Source organism: Podarcis erhardii (assembly GCF_964252035.2).
Source record: "Podarcis erhardii genome assembly, chromosome: 9".
Classification (NCBI taxonomy): domain Eukaryota; kingdom Metazoa; phylum Chordata; class Lepidosauria; order Squamata; family Lacertidae; genus Podarcis; species Podarcis erhardii.
This window is the reverse complement of record NC_138512.1, coordinates 40,502,051-40,517,428: the sequence shown is the minus strand read 5'-3', so window position 1 is coordinate 40,517,428 and position 15,378 is coordinate 40,502,051. Positions and strand designations below refer to the sequence as shown.

At 40.6% G+C, this 15,378-nt stretch overlaps 1 protein-coding gene across 1 annotated transcript in view; it reads left to right on the top strand.

The window, feature by feature from the left end:
* The window catches only part of FHDC1 (FH2 domain containing 1), a 50,822-nt gene that overhangs the window by 2,747 nt on the left and 32,697 nt on the right, over positions 1-15,378 (top strand). Inside the window, exon 2 of the mRNA XM_081875249.1 lies at positions 9,785-10,412. Within this exon, the coding sequence (XP_081731375.1) occupies positions 9,939-10,412 (474 nt within the window). The 5' untranslated portion in view covers positions 9,785-9,938. The remainder of the gene's footprint in view (positions 1-9,784; positions 10,413-15,378) is intronic.

Sequence of the window (15,378 nt, the reverse complement as noted above, 5' to 3'; positions counted from 1 at the left end):
CGTGCTCTGAGGTTACAGGTGCCTGCCAGTAGATGCCCCCAGCAAAATCGCCAATAACATCCACACATCACTTTGCTTTCAGTAGTTGTGCTACCAGAAGTAATGTTCACCTGGTTAGTGCAATATTGTGGTTTTCAGTAATGACAAACTGAAAACTGCCAGCAATGGATTTGCTTCTGAGCAATGGGGTATTATGTGAATTGCTGGCAAGAAACAATTAGCATTAGCACTGCATGGAAAGATTCCTTTCCATGGAAATAACATGGACTTTGTTCCCAGTTTAAATGTATAGGATTGGTCTATATCTTTTATTATGCTAAGCAAAACAGGCTTGTGTTTGTTTCTTTTTGGGAATGAGTTGGATTTCAAGTGCCATTCATTGAGCTCCTGCTAATGCATAACAGTAGTTGCTGCAGTATCTGTGGTTAGTTGCTCTCTTTACCCATTTTGTATGAATGATGTTATGTTACATTGGAGAACTGAGTCAATTGAAAGGCTGTTCTGTATGTGGAACTTTAGGCATCACAGTTCTGATATGGAAGCAGGTATTTTGAAGTCTATTCTGCACTCGTTGCTTGTGGCAGGATCTCTGCCTTCTATGCTCGCTTTATATTGAATGCAGCTGAATATTGCTGTAGACCTTTTATTTTATTTTACAGATATTTTAATGGTAGCTCGTTTGTTTGGAAGAATATAAACAAATGGTGAAAAGGCAAATGTAGCTTATTTCTGGAGCAATCCTAATTTGTCTATGGATCCCTGGTGCTAATTACTATCAGACAGATCCAGACGAATGAACTATTTGTAATTCGTTGCCTAAACCTGGTGATGGTCTACTTGCTTTAGATGTAGACTGGAATTCTGTTCTCTCCCATTAGTCTTGTCTCTATGAAATAATAAAGTATGAATTGGTCTTACATATTCTAAGCAGCACCATTCCATTGCACAGTTGTCTTGTTTTGGCATAATTTACTCAAAGGGATCTTTGCTGTGCACACAACATACATTCAAAGCAAATATTTTCCTTCAAAGAATGCAGGAAACTGTCGTGTGTGTCCCGAAGCCACAGTTTTCAGGTTCCTCTGGGGAAAGTCAAGTGCTTTAAATGTATGGATAGCTCAGTTGGTTAGAGTATGGTGCTGATAATGCCAAGGTTATAATAATAATAATTTATTATTTGTACCCCGCCCATCTGGCTGGGTTTCCCCAGCCACTCTGGGCGGCTTCCATAAAAACCAGAAATACACTAAGGTTGCAGGTTCTATCCCCTGCTGCATATTCCTGCATTGCAGGGGGTTGGATTAGATGATCCTCAGGGTCCCTTCCAATTCTACAATTCTATGATTCTGTGATTCCACTCAGCCTTGCGTGTCACTTTTGCAGCAAGGTGTTCAAGTTCCCCTGGTGTGGTACCATCAGTACAGAGGTCCTTGGTCCCACTAAGGAGGAGGAGGGTGAGCAGAGAGGCTCTCCAAACATAGCAGAGCTAGCACACCACAGTTTTGAAGCATGTGAAGAGATGCACGTTACCAACTGAAAGGTGCCCCCTTCCTCTCCAGAGTTTAGAATTACCTAACTGTGTCATTGTGCATCAGCTTTTACATTGCAAAGCAGCTCTGAGTATCTTTTTTGTGCAGAACACAGGTGTCTGTATATGCTATGTATGATGGCGCTGTGAGAGCGAGCCTTGGATATGCACATCCCCCTCCTTGGCCGCCCAGCACTCACTCACACCCTTTAATGTAAAGCAGGGCCCTATGTGAGGCTCACTACCGCACCCCACCTGTGTAACCTGAACACCTGGGTTGTATGGGAACCAACCCTAAGACCTCTTAGAATTGAAACACCAGTTCCTTTCAGACTGGTTGTTCAGGCTGTTATCCCACATGCAGCAAAGTGTGTGGCAATAGCCTCCAGTTTTACTCTTGTACTTGCTTACAGGGTAGGAGACACCTGCTGAAGCAAACTAAGCAATAGTTTTCCAGGCTGCTGTGTAGTTTGATAAGTCTCGTTTTCCTGAATCGCTGGGGGCTGTATGGTGAATTTGCCTTAAGGCAGGACCTTGGGTAAAACAAGAGCATCAAAATAAAACCATATAATTCCTTCTCCAATTGTTGGGTTTCCGTGCTGTGCCACAATGAAGTACACCCTTGCCTAAAGCAGATACAACTGACACAACAGTTTGCGTGCATTTTTGTGTGTGTGTATATATATACACACACCCTGCAATAAACAAAAATTGGATGTTTTATCTAAAGCGAACCTTCAGCAAGACTAAGAAACGTGCCTGTAACAAACCTGAATTGAACTGAAATATGATACTTCAAATATAGTTCTGGAAGCAAAATTATTGGGTTGTGCTGTTCTAATATTAAATTTTGTTCTCTGAAACATTTTACCAGGAGAAGCCTACCCAAATCGAAAATTGGCTACAGAATCTGGAATTGAAATACCAAAGTCAGATTTTCATCTGTGTCTGCTTAAATTCATTTTTATTATAAACTCTAGGTTTCCTTGAAAATTCTGGCATTAGGTGGATTTGACAACAGGACAGCTCAGTCGGTTAGAGCATGGTGCTGATGACACCAAGGTCGCAGGTTCGATCCCCATATGGGGCAACTGCATATTCCTGCTTTGCAGAGGGTTGGACTAGATGATCCTCAAGGTCCCTTCCAACTCTACAATCCTATTATTCCCTATCCTATTCCAAAAAAATCTGGAGTGGGTCAGAGATGTAAATGTGTCAAAGCAGCTTACAGTAAAAATTAAACCTATATTGGTGTCAATCTTAAAATAGAATAGGTTATGTCTTCTAGTAGTCTTCTCCTCTGAGGATGGTCACAAAATCCCTGAGGAAAAAGAAAGTAACATGTGAAATAGTGTTAGGCGTGTGACCATGGCAAATCCATATGTACGGGAGCTGCTACCATTTGCTGTGCTTCTTGTCTGAATGGTGCGTCTTTGGTAGGGGAGATGGTGAAGCCCATCTGTGGATATATTGCATGTGTGATTTCACTACTACCTTACCATTTCCAAAAACCTGGCAATTCTCTAGTTTTGCCAAGAAAAAAGGCTGCAGTACTGCAGAAAGAACTTAACTGCAAGTTGTGCATGGGGCCTAAATAACCACTGAAAGCTGCTGGTATTTAGATATCTTTTTTTATCACCTTGCTGTTTCTCAGCTTCTGTGGGGGCAAAGGAGCTTCAGAGAGAATTCTTTCACAATTGTATCATAAAGTTATGTACATAGAAGACCGTTTTCAATTCAGTTTGTAAAACTTGCATCAAAGTGATGTGTAGAATAGAATTATTAAACAAAGCAGTGGCTTCTCTTGCCACTTCTCAACAGTCTTTGCCAGTCTATGATGCTGCTCAGGAGGCGTGTTTTGTGTCTTCTCCTCCTGACTATAAAGGAATCTCCTTCCTCAACCTCTTGCATCTATTCATTCTGCACATCAGTGCAGTATTAGGAATGTATTAATCACTTCCTTTTAGATCATCCATCACCTGCTTCCTTTACTGATGGACAGAGCAGAGAATAATTTGTAGCATTCATGCTTATCTTGCACATGAGACGTAATTTGGGATTACTGGGCTTCTGTGAATGTTATGTATGTGTGTGATACATTTAGAATGGTTGCTTATTAATGCACGTATTGAAAGCTAGACGGTCTAGTGTGGAAGGTAACTTCAATTCAGTCCTCCCTGTTGCAACAAAACGTCCTAAGTTAGATGTCTTTTTCTTAATCTCTCTACCATTTTCTCAATTAAGTAGCATGTTGTCAAGCACCCCTGCTCTGTTTTAGAATGCATCAGTTGTAGATCAAAGAAGCCAGTCTTGGAACAATGGCAGTAATCTCATTTAAAAAGCAACGTGATTCTTCAAAACATATTTTAGAGCTGATGGTTAAAGTACCAGCACCCTTGAGCAACTGGGCACAAACCCATGCAAGTTTGCAGTGGCTGGGAATTGCATTAAAAAAACCAACACTGTGTGACTTGCAAAGAAAAAATGAGTTGCAGCCATGGAGAATAACCAGAATAAGGGAAAATATCCATTTCTGTGGATGTCTTGAATAGCTTCTGAAGCCACTTGCCATGCCGGCAAATCCTTGATATATTTCATTATAATTATTGCATAATCTAAAGAATCAAACTCATTTTTTAAATATCCCAGCAATCCAAAATAAACCTCTGTTCTTATAGATGATATTTGTCCAGGATGTATTTACCTTTAATCCAACATCTTCATTCTGTCTCCCCCACTCCCAGGAAGTTTTAGTAATCTTTCAGTACTCCTATAACAAAGAACTACATTGTTGTGCTAATGCAGAATAGTAATTGTGCTCTTTCTGCTGCAAGCTTTTTCTTCTCCTCCAAGACTTGCTTGTGATCTTACTATCCTATGTCTGTTATGCACAGTTGAGTAAAACCCCTGCTAATATGCCTTTTTTTTGCCCAGCATGGTTTTAATTTCACTGTATGCCTCAAACCTACTTCTTGGTCCTTGTAATCCATATTTCATCATGTATTGAAGTTGAATTTTTAGATCTAACAAGTTACAGGATAAGGATCCTACTTCAGGTCTGTTAACTGGTTCCTGGTTACCATCAGTTTAGTAACTTGGCTCTGTGTACCTTTAGACACTGAAAAAAAGCCCACTTGTTGTGCATCCTTGCACAACAACACTTGTGTGTTGCTGTTGTTTTAAAAAAAATATTATAAAAATGTTTATATACCTCTATTCATAAATATCAGACTAGGTTAGAACAATAGCGCAAAAAACCCACACAACAAAAACCATATTAAAAAAGCTAAAATTAGGAATCTGCTAACTACTGTGGAAAGATATCTTAAGTTTTTAGTATTTTATCCTAGTAGCTCATACTTGTGGAAGGAAGCACCATGTGCCAGTATAGTAAAATGTTTTCCCCCAAACTATCAAGGGGAAGAAACTGCTTTGATAAACTTACATTTCCCCCCCTAATAAAATATTGTATGAGTGTAGTGTAGTATAGTGTAGTAAACTCTGCCACTGAGATGCAACCTAGCATATAGCAGACCTGATTTACGGATGGTGTTTTCATCTTTAAGTTAACGTAAATTGCTTTGCCCTTGCTTTAATGATAAAATTAAATGATAAAATTGGACACTAATAAAGAGAAGTATCACCATTCAATAGAATCATAGAAATGTAGAGTTGGAATGGACCACGAGGGTCATCTAGTCCAACCCCTTGCAATGCAGAAATATTTTTTGCCCAACATGGGGCTTGAATCCACAACTCTCAGATTAAGTGTCTGATGCTCTACTGACTGAGCTATTCCAATAGCTTTCTTCAAAGGAAAGGAGAAAGCATACAAGAAAAACTCTGTAGTGGTATTGTCAATCACTTAGAGACAGTAATAGCAAGCATTTGCTATATGCAGGAGGAAATGATCTAAAGTATGGCTTGCATGTTTCTAACATCTAGTAGACATGTACCTGGATGCCCTGATGGCCACAACTGCATAATTATGTGTCACACCATAATACTTACTATGGCACAAAAAGTCTGCTGCATCAATCATGAATGGGCCCTTATTCAGTTCACTTAGTCTCACAACAGCCATACAGATAATTACTACTCCCATTTTATGGAACTCAAAAACTGAGGCTAGGAGTGAGGTTCTTAGGTGACTTGTCCCAAGGTTATTCAACAAGTCTCATGCTCATCTAAGGTTTAAACCTGTTCTGTGTAGTTCCAAGTCCAGTACTATTGACTGCAGTGTTAGTTTTCCTTGCCTATTCTTTTTTTAAGTTGTACCTTTCACACATCTTTAAAATGTGGTTCATTGGATGTATCTGAAACCTATCTGGTCATTATACGGTGACTCTGTAGCAGTGGAATTCCTTCTCTGTGGAACCTAGTTTGTCCTTCTCAGTGACAACTTCCCAGTATCCACTGAAGTCACAACTGGTCACTTGGGCTTGCGGGTAATGACAGCGATATTGAGCCTCAAAGTTAGTCTTTTTTTGATTGCTGTGTTGTGGAATTTGTTTTGGCTGATGGATATAGTTTAATACTCTTAATTATTTTTAAAACTGGTTGTTTTATGTGTGTTTTGTCTATAAACCACCCTGGGATCCTATGGGAGGAAAGGCAGTTTAGAAATTAAGAATATGTGCTCTTTTTCTGCTATAACTGTGTCTGATATCCCATCTGCATGTTACTAAAATGAAAATATTTAGCAACTTTTGTATGTTTCTCCACACATGTTTAGGGAATGCAAGTAGGGTAATTGGTTGCTAAAATTTCTGTTCTTAGCAACTGCATCAATCCTGGTTTGGCTTCCTTTCTACCAGTTCTGCTACATTTGTTTTCTTGGGGTTTTCCATTCACCTTTTTCTGTTCACTGTTTTCAAATGTTGTAGTGTTCCTGTAATGCAGTTGTGCTGTTTACCACATCCCTGGTTAAGCCCTCTTCCTTATCTGATTCTTTTGCTTCATCATTTGAATTAGATAGGGTTTCACTGAAGCATTGGTAAAGACTGAAAATAAAGTTGTTGTTTTAAAAAAAGAGAATGAATTTACACTTTAGGATGATTCAGATTTCAAAACCATAAAAGACTAAATTTAAAAATACGTATTTGCTTCCAATGCCGCCTTTACTTGCTGGATGACGGCAGTACAATTATATGGTTGTTGTCCCGGCTTTTAAAGTTCCCATTAAACTGGTATGAGGCAATCTGGACATACAGGTTTGCCTATGTAAATTCTTAGCTTTGCACATATGTTGAGTTTAAGGTACACATCTTCCTCTCCACATATGATCATTTCTTTTACTGACTTTGCAGTAGCAGTCTAAGCATTGAAGTGTGTCCATGGAATTATTATTTTTTAAACCCAATGCTGCTGAATTTCATTGCATAGTTTTGCCAACAGGTGTTGGACTGTTGGGCTGCTCTCAAAATATATCAGGATTGCTTGGGTTTATCCAATATCCAGAATTTGGCCTTCAACAATTATATTAATTTTACAAAATTGTTAATACTCTTAGTGTGTGGGGTTTTAAGATTAAGACCATGGCTTCTGCAATAAACTGCCTCTTACATTTAGAGTGAAATATATATTAGGAATTTCTAACTAGTTTATCATTTTAAATGCTCTTGTGCCCACCAGTAAAGGGTTAGGTTGTCAAGCATGACAGAAGCAGCGTTCTCAGTGGAGGCACCACAGTTAGAGAACTCTCTTCTGAATAATTGAAGTATACTGGACCCCACTATAGTGCAGGCTCTCTTTTCAATGCTCCCTTTCCCCAAGGGTACAAATCGGGTGGCTAACCTGTGGCCGTCCAGACGTTGTGATACTCCAACTTCCACCAGCACTCAGCTAGCATGCCCAATGGTAGGGAATGATGGGAGTTGTAGTCCACCAGCATCTATAGCACCACAAATTAACCACCTTAGTGTACATGGTTTATGTGATTCAGGGAAGCTTTCGCATAGATAGCAATGTGTACCATTCTGATGTGTCTTAAACAGTACATCTTGTGTACATTGCGTTGTGACAGCATGGCTCTGAAAAGTGCCATATAAATACTTTGAATGAATTAAAAATTAGTCCATTGTACAGAATCTCTATATCACATTTGGACAGTTTATTAGCATTTCCTTTTATTGCCATGGTGATAGAGGGGTAAGATCATTTTCTTTGTATACTTTGTTACATTTCAATTAAATAGCTAGTTTTAATCTTTATAATGGTAACTGGCTACACAATTGGGTGTTTTTTAATCTGTTTTATAATAGAGAACCATTTTCTAAGGCAGGAAAAATGGCATTTGGTTAAATAGACTATGTATGTATGTGGGCTATGTATATGGGCAGTGGTTCGGAAAGTCAGTGTGTGACTATGGCTGTGTGGAGACTTCTCCTTTAGAATCTGAATTTTAAAAATGAGGATTTTAGTTGGTAAACACCTGACTCCAGAAAGTTGACAGTTCACAAGATCTCATATTAATTTCTCAGAGTTTAAAAACTGTGGCTTCCTATATGTACATATCTTTCATAGGAAGCCTTGACTTCTGCACTCAGTTCAGGATAATTCTAAACTTGCTGTTCCATACAAATGTTACTCTGAACAAGGTGAAATGACTAAATTGCTAAACAATTCCAATGCAATTAAATAAATGTTTGGCGCATTGTTCTATTATTATTAGTCATCAAGTTCCCATGGCAAGCTTTGTGGAGAGTCTTGAATGCTTAAGGATAACAATGTTAGATAGTACTATGCAATATGTAAAGCGTGCCTTCCTACTGTAGCTTGGCATCCATACTCGTGATATTAATGATATGAAAGAAATGTAAATGATAAGCAGTGATGATGAAGTGATGAGTCCAAGGTCTACAATTAACTTTTTGTTTTTAATGCAGTTATAACAAGGTTTTAAGTGCTGGTATGATGAATTTGAGAAGACTATCTCAATATTTTTTTCATTAAGCTAGTGTAGATCTAGTTATCATAAAAGTAGCTATTAAGCGTTCGGATTACCTTTGTGTTGCATTTAAAACAAGGAAGCTACATTTCAAGTGGAAATATGAAATAAAAGTGTTAGACAGTATCAAATTTTCACTCATTAGGTGAATGGAGATTTGTCTTAACTTTTGAAGTACAGGCTATAGCAATACAGTAAAAAGAAGAGGAAGAAGAAATTATTTCTACCCCGCCCATATGGCTGGGTTTCCCCAGCCATTCTGGGTGGCTTTCAGCAGAACATTAAAAACAGAATAAAACTTCAAACATTAAAAACTTCCCTAAACAGGATTGCCTTCGGATGTCTTCTAAAAGTCAGATAGTTGTTTATTTCCTTGACATCTGATGGGAGGGCATTCCACAGGTCAGGCGCCACTACCGAGAAGGCCCTCTGCCTGGTTCCCTGTAAATTAGCTTCTCGCAGTGAGGGAACCACCAGAAATCCCTTGGTGCTGGACCTCAGTGTCTGGGCTGAGTGATGGGGGTGGAGATGCTCCTTCAGGTATACTGGGCTGAGGCCAAGGCTAAAATAAATTTTATATTTACTCAAGTAATGGAATGAATAATACTTGTCCTTTTGCAAAGCTGTATATGTAATTAACATCCCATATTAGCTCAGTGGTAGAGCATCTGCCTTGAATGCAGGAAGTCCCTGGTGCAATCTCTGACATCTCCAGGTAGGGCTGGAAGAGCATCCCTGCCTGAAACTCAGGAGAGCAGTTGCCAGTCAGTGTAGACCAGGAACCCCCAATCTCGGCCCTCCGACTGCTTTGGGACTACAATGTCCTAACACTGGTTGCATAATAAACTTCTTTGAGTATCCCTGTGGATTGTCATGGCTGTCTCCTTCCTTAAGGTGCTGCCTCCATTGGTTTGGTCTTGATTTCATTGCTCACTTTTACTGCCAAAGAGGCAAGGTCCTTTGGTGTTTCAACAGCACATTGACCCATTAGGAATGGAACTACTTCAGTAAAATCATGGGCATCCCTGATGTGCATGACCTCCTCCTTTGGCTCATAGTCTGTACACTCAAAGACTAGGTTAACAAGCCTTGGGCATGAAGGTTTAAAGCAATGGTCCTTGCCTCTGTTGTTTACAAACATGGCACTGGGGTGTCTCCTCGAGCCCAAGAGCCATAGGGTGGGGCTACTAATTGGTGTGTCTGGATTGGTCATCCTATTTGCACACAGCCTACAAATTGATGCTTAAACCGTGCTACTCAGCATATCCAGTCTAATTTTGTTTCTCTCTGCTATTATTTTGTTGCAGGTTTCTGAGAAATGACTGATTTCCTGCATTCCCCATCGCTGATGGTAAATTAACAGTTCTGGTGTGCAGATAATAAGTTGCCGCTGTGTGTTTGGTGCTCCATGCACATCTGAGGAAGTAAGTCTCTCTCTCTCATAGAGAGAGAGGCTGTAAAATGCACGTTATGAATTGTGTCTCTTTGGTCAATGACAAAGAAAATGGAGCTATTTCAGTTGAAGCTGGATTAATGATTGGAGATACGACAGAACCAGAAGAACAACTGCCTCCAGCACCGCCACCGCCACCACCTCTACCATGTCCACCCGCAGAAGCTGGATTTTCTTCACTAGAAGTGGTGCCACCTCCTCCACCCCCTCCACCTCTAGCACTGAGCAGACCTCCACTGCCACAGCTGGTAAATGGGCATGGCCACCAGAGCAAGAAAAAGAGACTACGTAGCTTCTTCTGGAAAACTATACCTGAAGAACAAGTCCGTGGCAAAAACAATATCTGGACTATTGGTGCTAAACAGAATTATCAGATTGACACAAAGACAATGGAGGAGTTCTTTGGCCAGCAAGAAGAGACGCCACCCCGAGGTTCCAAAACCAAAACTTTAAGGAGGTCCTTTAAAGATACTAAACAAGAGGTAAGTGTGAGCGTACTTCCTCTTCTTTAAAGAAAATCTTATGTGTTGGAAGTTGCTATGGAACTTCTTGCCTTGCCCACTGTTCTTGTGCTGTAGCCTTATTCCTATCAGGAAAAATGTTTATTAAATCTGCATAATACTCTTCATCTGTAGCTAGAGTCTAAACTTTTGTGTTGCTCAAAATTGGTGGTTGAAGGTGTCTGTAGATCAAGATGTGTCATGCAATGAGATGGGGCTAATGTATTTGTAATTTGACATTGCCTGAAGTACTTAAGGATCGTTGGGACTTCGTATATTACTGATCGTTGGGACTTCGTATATTACTGTGCGGTTCAGATACATCTGCTCTCATGAAAAGGGCAAGCCCCTAGCTCTCATGAAAAACTTGGACAGTGTCTCAAAACTTGTGCTGTCCAGAATTCCCACTCATTTTTTATTTGTTAGAGCTTGAGGGGACTCTATGCTTTACTAACCAACCCAATATTTGTTACCAGAACACACACTCTTTACTGGGTAGAGGCTTGCCTGAAATGCAGTTCCTGCTCCTCAAAGTCCCAAAAGTTCAGAGCTGGAGTGCACTGAGGCTCTTTGTTCCTTGGCGCCTCCACCATTCAAGCTCCAAGCTTCCAACATCGGAAGGGAGAGGTGAACTGTTTTGCTGTGCCTCTGTGCAAACAGGTGCTCAGAGCTGGAAGGGAGAGGCAGAAGCTGGTTCTGCCTCTATGCCTGACTAGTGTTTAGGAGCCCTCATGCCTCCACCTCTTCATCCCAGCTGCCAGAGCTGAAGGTAGGAGGTAGAGGCTTGTAATGGATCTATGATAGCACCCAGTAAATCAAGAGTGGCCCTACCATTGGGCATAGTGAAGTGAAACCTCAGGCGGCACATGTTCAAGTGGTGGTATTGCAGGAAGCTCCCCTGGCTGTTTCTCCAAAGTCTCCCCCCTAGCCATTCCTGTCTGTTGGTGGGTGGAGACTCTTTTTTTTTTTTTTTTTTTTTTTGCTACTTGGTCTGTCCTGCCCTCTCTCCTGCCAAAAAAACCACCCCATCCTGCTGTCTCAGGTACAGTGGAGGATATAATCTTGTCACTAGTGATGAAGTAAGATTCCAGCACCAGTCTATAGTTTGGGAAGATTGGGAAGGGGTGCTTTACCCATCTTGAGTCATTTAATTTTTAAAATTTGAGGCAGTGTAAAATAGATAAACTAAAGCAGGTTGTTTTATTGCATTATTTTGTGTGTAGCATTTGCATTGTTTGACACAGAATACATGAGAGTGGTGGTATTTTTCTTAATACATGGCTCTGTAGTCTGCAACTCACTTCTTTTCTTCTGACTTTGAAGCAGTGGAGGTGACCCTAGTTCCTGAAGCAAGGAACCTTCCTGAGTCAGTATGGGCACACATGTTTCTGGTGTGCTTAAGGTCTTTGTCTTGGCTGCTTGTTAGATCTGTTTGCACATCATTCATTTCTTCATTCAGGAAAATTGAGGTCTTGCTTAGTGAATGCACACTAAGGAAGTCAGATTATCCTCCACCGGGGTCAGGGCCTTCTCAGTGATGGCTCCAACCTGGTGGAATGCTCTGTCCCATGAGACCAGGGCCCTGCAGGATTTAACTTCCTTCTGTAGGGCCTGTAAGACAAAGCTATTCCACCTGGCTTTCAATTTGAACTTAGCCTGATCTTTTATTCCCCTTCCTTCCTTCCCTCCTCCTCCCCTTTTTATGAAGATTACCCACTCTGGGATCTCACAGCTAATTCTCCCCTGGTCTCCTCGCTGGCCCAAATAGGACTAATTTAGCCATCTAGCCCTGGTGATCATCTAATGTTAATTGGATGGTTTTTCCCCCTAAATTGATTTTCGAATTCTGAATTTATTGTTATTCATGTTTTATATTGTATTTTATGCTGTTTTTTGTTGCATCAATTAAGTGTTTTGAATTTGTTGTTAGCCGCCCTGAGCCCGGTTTTCTGAACCAGGAAAGGCGGGGTATAAATAATTTATTATTATTATTATTATTATTATTATTATTATTATTATTAGATCTGTACTAATGAGCTGGTGAATATTAAAGGGATAAGGAAGTTGGGCCACTAACTATGTACAGTAGAAAGAAGTAAAAGCAGTCTAAAACTTGGAAGTTGGGTACTGCATGCATGAAGGGCTTACTTCAGCAAAGAAATATTTGTGTCAGAAGTGGCTTTCTTTTCAGGAAATTCTGTATAAAAATGGTGCATGGTGCCATTACCCTCATAAAGTTAGTTGTTTGGATTGTAGCCAGAAGAGCTAGTAGGCAGCACATTTGCTGCCATGCATCCTAAACTGTGTTAGGGTGTTAGGGTTGCAATCCTAAGCACACACATTAGTGAGTCAGCTCCTTTGAGCTCTGTGGACTTGCAATCCTAAGCATGTTTACTGAAAAGCATCACATGATAGGAACATGTTAGCTCTTCTTGAAAAATTAAAACCCATTTAACTTTTATCTCGTGGCAAATGCCTCTAAAATAACATGGGAGATTATTACAAATGTACAAGGAAGACTAAATCCATAAAACAACACTGCATTTTTGTGGAAATATTCTTGTGTAAATATTTTATCAAATTATGTGTTCCTGAAAAAAATAATGTATATCATAAACAGTTCCACTGCTTATTTATCATTCATGAATGTATGTTCTATAAAGTGATCGTTCTTTTTTTATAATACGCTAATAAGTTTGGGCTGTGCCTTTTGAAGCTTTTGCCTCTTAGCTTTACTGTTGTGTTGAAAATGCAATCTAGACAGACTTTTGGAAAGCTGCTAATGTTAGGTTTTGCTAGGTTGGGTGTCTGTGTGGGGACGTCATCATGTGGTTTGGGGAAAATGTCTAAGATAGTGTGCAAGCACAATTAGAAGAAAATAATGATGCAGTCTCTGGTAGAAATTCGCAGAAAAGACAAGTTCATGCATATAGATCTAAACAAGAACCACCTGATAATTCTAGGAGCACATTTAGAAAAATCTACTTGGAAGCATCTTTCTGTCTGACTACAGATTGTTACAAGTTGGTAAAGGAGTTTGTATACTATGACTAAACACATACACATATTTGGTAAGATTGAAAGGGAGGGTAGCGAAGTGGGTGTATATACTTAAGTGTGTTAATCATAGCTGTGTGTACATTTGAAAAGTTACTTCGTTCTTGTCCACCTCCTGCAGAGAGGTTGCTACCTGTAGTTTTTTTGTTGATTTTTAATAGCTGACCTCAAACCACTTTACAGTGGTGCCTCGCAAGACGAAATTAATTCGTTCCGCGAGTTGCTTCGTCTTGCGATTTTTTTCGTCTTGCGGAGCGCGGATTCCCCGGGTATTAACGGCTTTAAGAAAAAGGAAGCAAACCCGCAAGACGTTTTCGTCTTGCAAAGCAAGCCCATAGGGAAATTCGTCTTGCGAAGCACCTCGAAAAACGGAAAACCCTTTCGTCTAGCGAGTTTTTCGTCTTGCGAGGCATTCGTCTTGCGGGGCACCACTGTATTCCAGAGTGGTTCTATAAATGTTTAATGGTGTTGTCACACAGAAAATAGTTTGAGGTCTCCAAAAAAGTTATTTCATTGCCATGGAAAAGCAATATATACATAAAAGGTAAACGTAAATGACCCCTGGATGGTTAAGTCCAGTCAAAGGCGACTATAGGGTGTGGCGCTCATCTCGCTTTCAGGCCAAGCGAGCCAGCGTTTGTCCACAGACAGCTTTTTGGGTCATGTGGCCAGCATGACTAAACCACTTCTGGTGCAACGGAACACCATGATGGAAGCCAGAAGGTAAATGGCATTTACCTTCCTGCCACAGCAGTACCTATTTATATGCTTGCAATGGTGTGCTTTCGAACTGCTAACTTGACAGAAGCTGGGACAGAGCAACAGGAGCTCACCTAGTCATGCGGATGTGAACTGCTGACATTCCAATCAGCAAGCCCAAGACTCAGTGGTTTAGACCAGAAAACATAACTGCACGTAAGCAAAATGTGATGATCTGAAGGAATTTAAATATTTTGTGTGAAACTGTTGGGTTAGATTAAACCCCTGCCAAGTAAAAATCGGCAGTGAAGACCAGGTTGTTCTATGGCAAAGGATGCAAAGTTGACCCATGGCACAGTTTAGCTTGCCCATCACTGTGTATCTGTAATATTTAACCAAACTATGGATTTGTATGAGTGCAGACAGAGGCTGGGGTAAAGACAGGTCTACCGTTAATACTAGGGCTCTGGACTAATCACAAATCAGGCCAAACTGGATTGATCCAGGATTTGCCACAGAGCAGGCTGAGGCAGTCTCTTGAATGGCCTGGGTTGAGGCCACCTGGAGTGATCTGGGGCTGTCACAGCAGGAGGGGCAGCTGGGCAATTGGGCCTGCTTCTACCCCCCCCCCCACTACATGTTCAAATAAAGTTTAAAACCCTCATTAAACATGTGATTTGGAGGGGGAATCACATATTTAATTAGGATGCATCATAGGCATACCAACTTCCAGACACCGGTATACAATTATGATGGTAAACTAAAAGTCATTCCATGCTGTCTTCAGCATGTGGCGCAGGCATGTGTATGCCTGGTTCAGTGTGACTGGAAAGCAGCAGAAATTGATTGGAAGCTTTTGATTCCCACTATTACGATCCTGAGAACAGGCCCCTAGAGAGCAGTTGAACAGCTGAACCACAAATGACTGAATGCTTTACAGCAGGCATAGGCAAACTCCGGCCCTATGCCTGCATTCCAGTGTTGCCGTGGTGAAAAAACATGGATCTGAGGCATATCTCCCTATGATCCCTCATAATTTTTACGAGAGATTCCACCTATTAAACAGTAGGCCACCCAGTATATGAGTTCTGTGATTTGGTGATGGTTTTCTTGTCAGCCTATGTGAAAATCATGAAGATCCATGTGGATCTGTGCCTTGGATTGATGTCTTTGTGGCAAGCACTGGATCTGA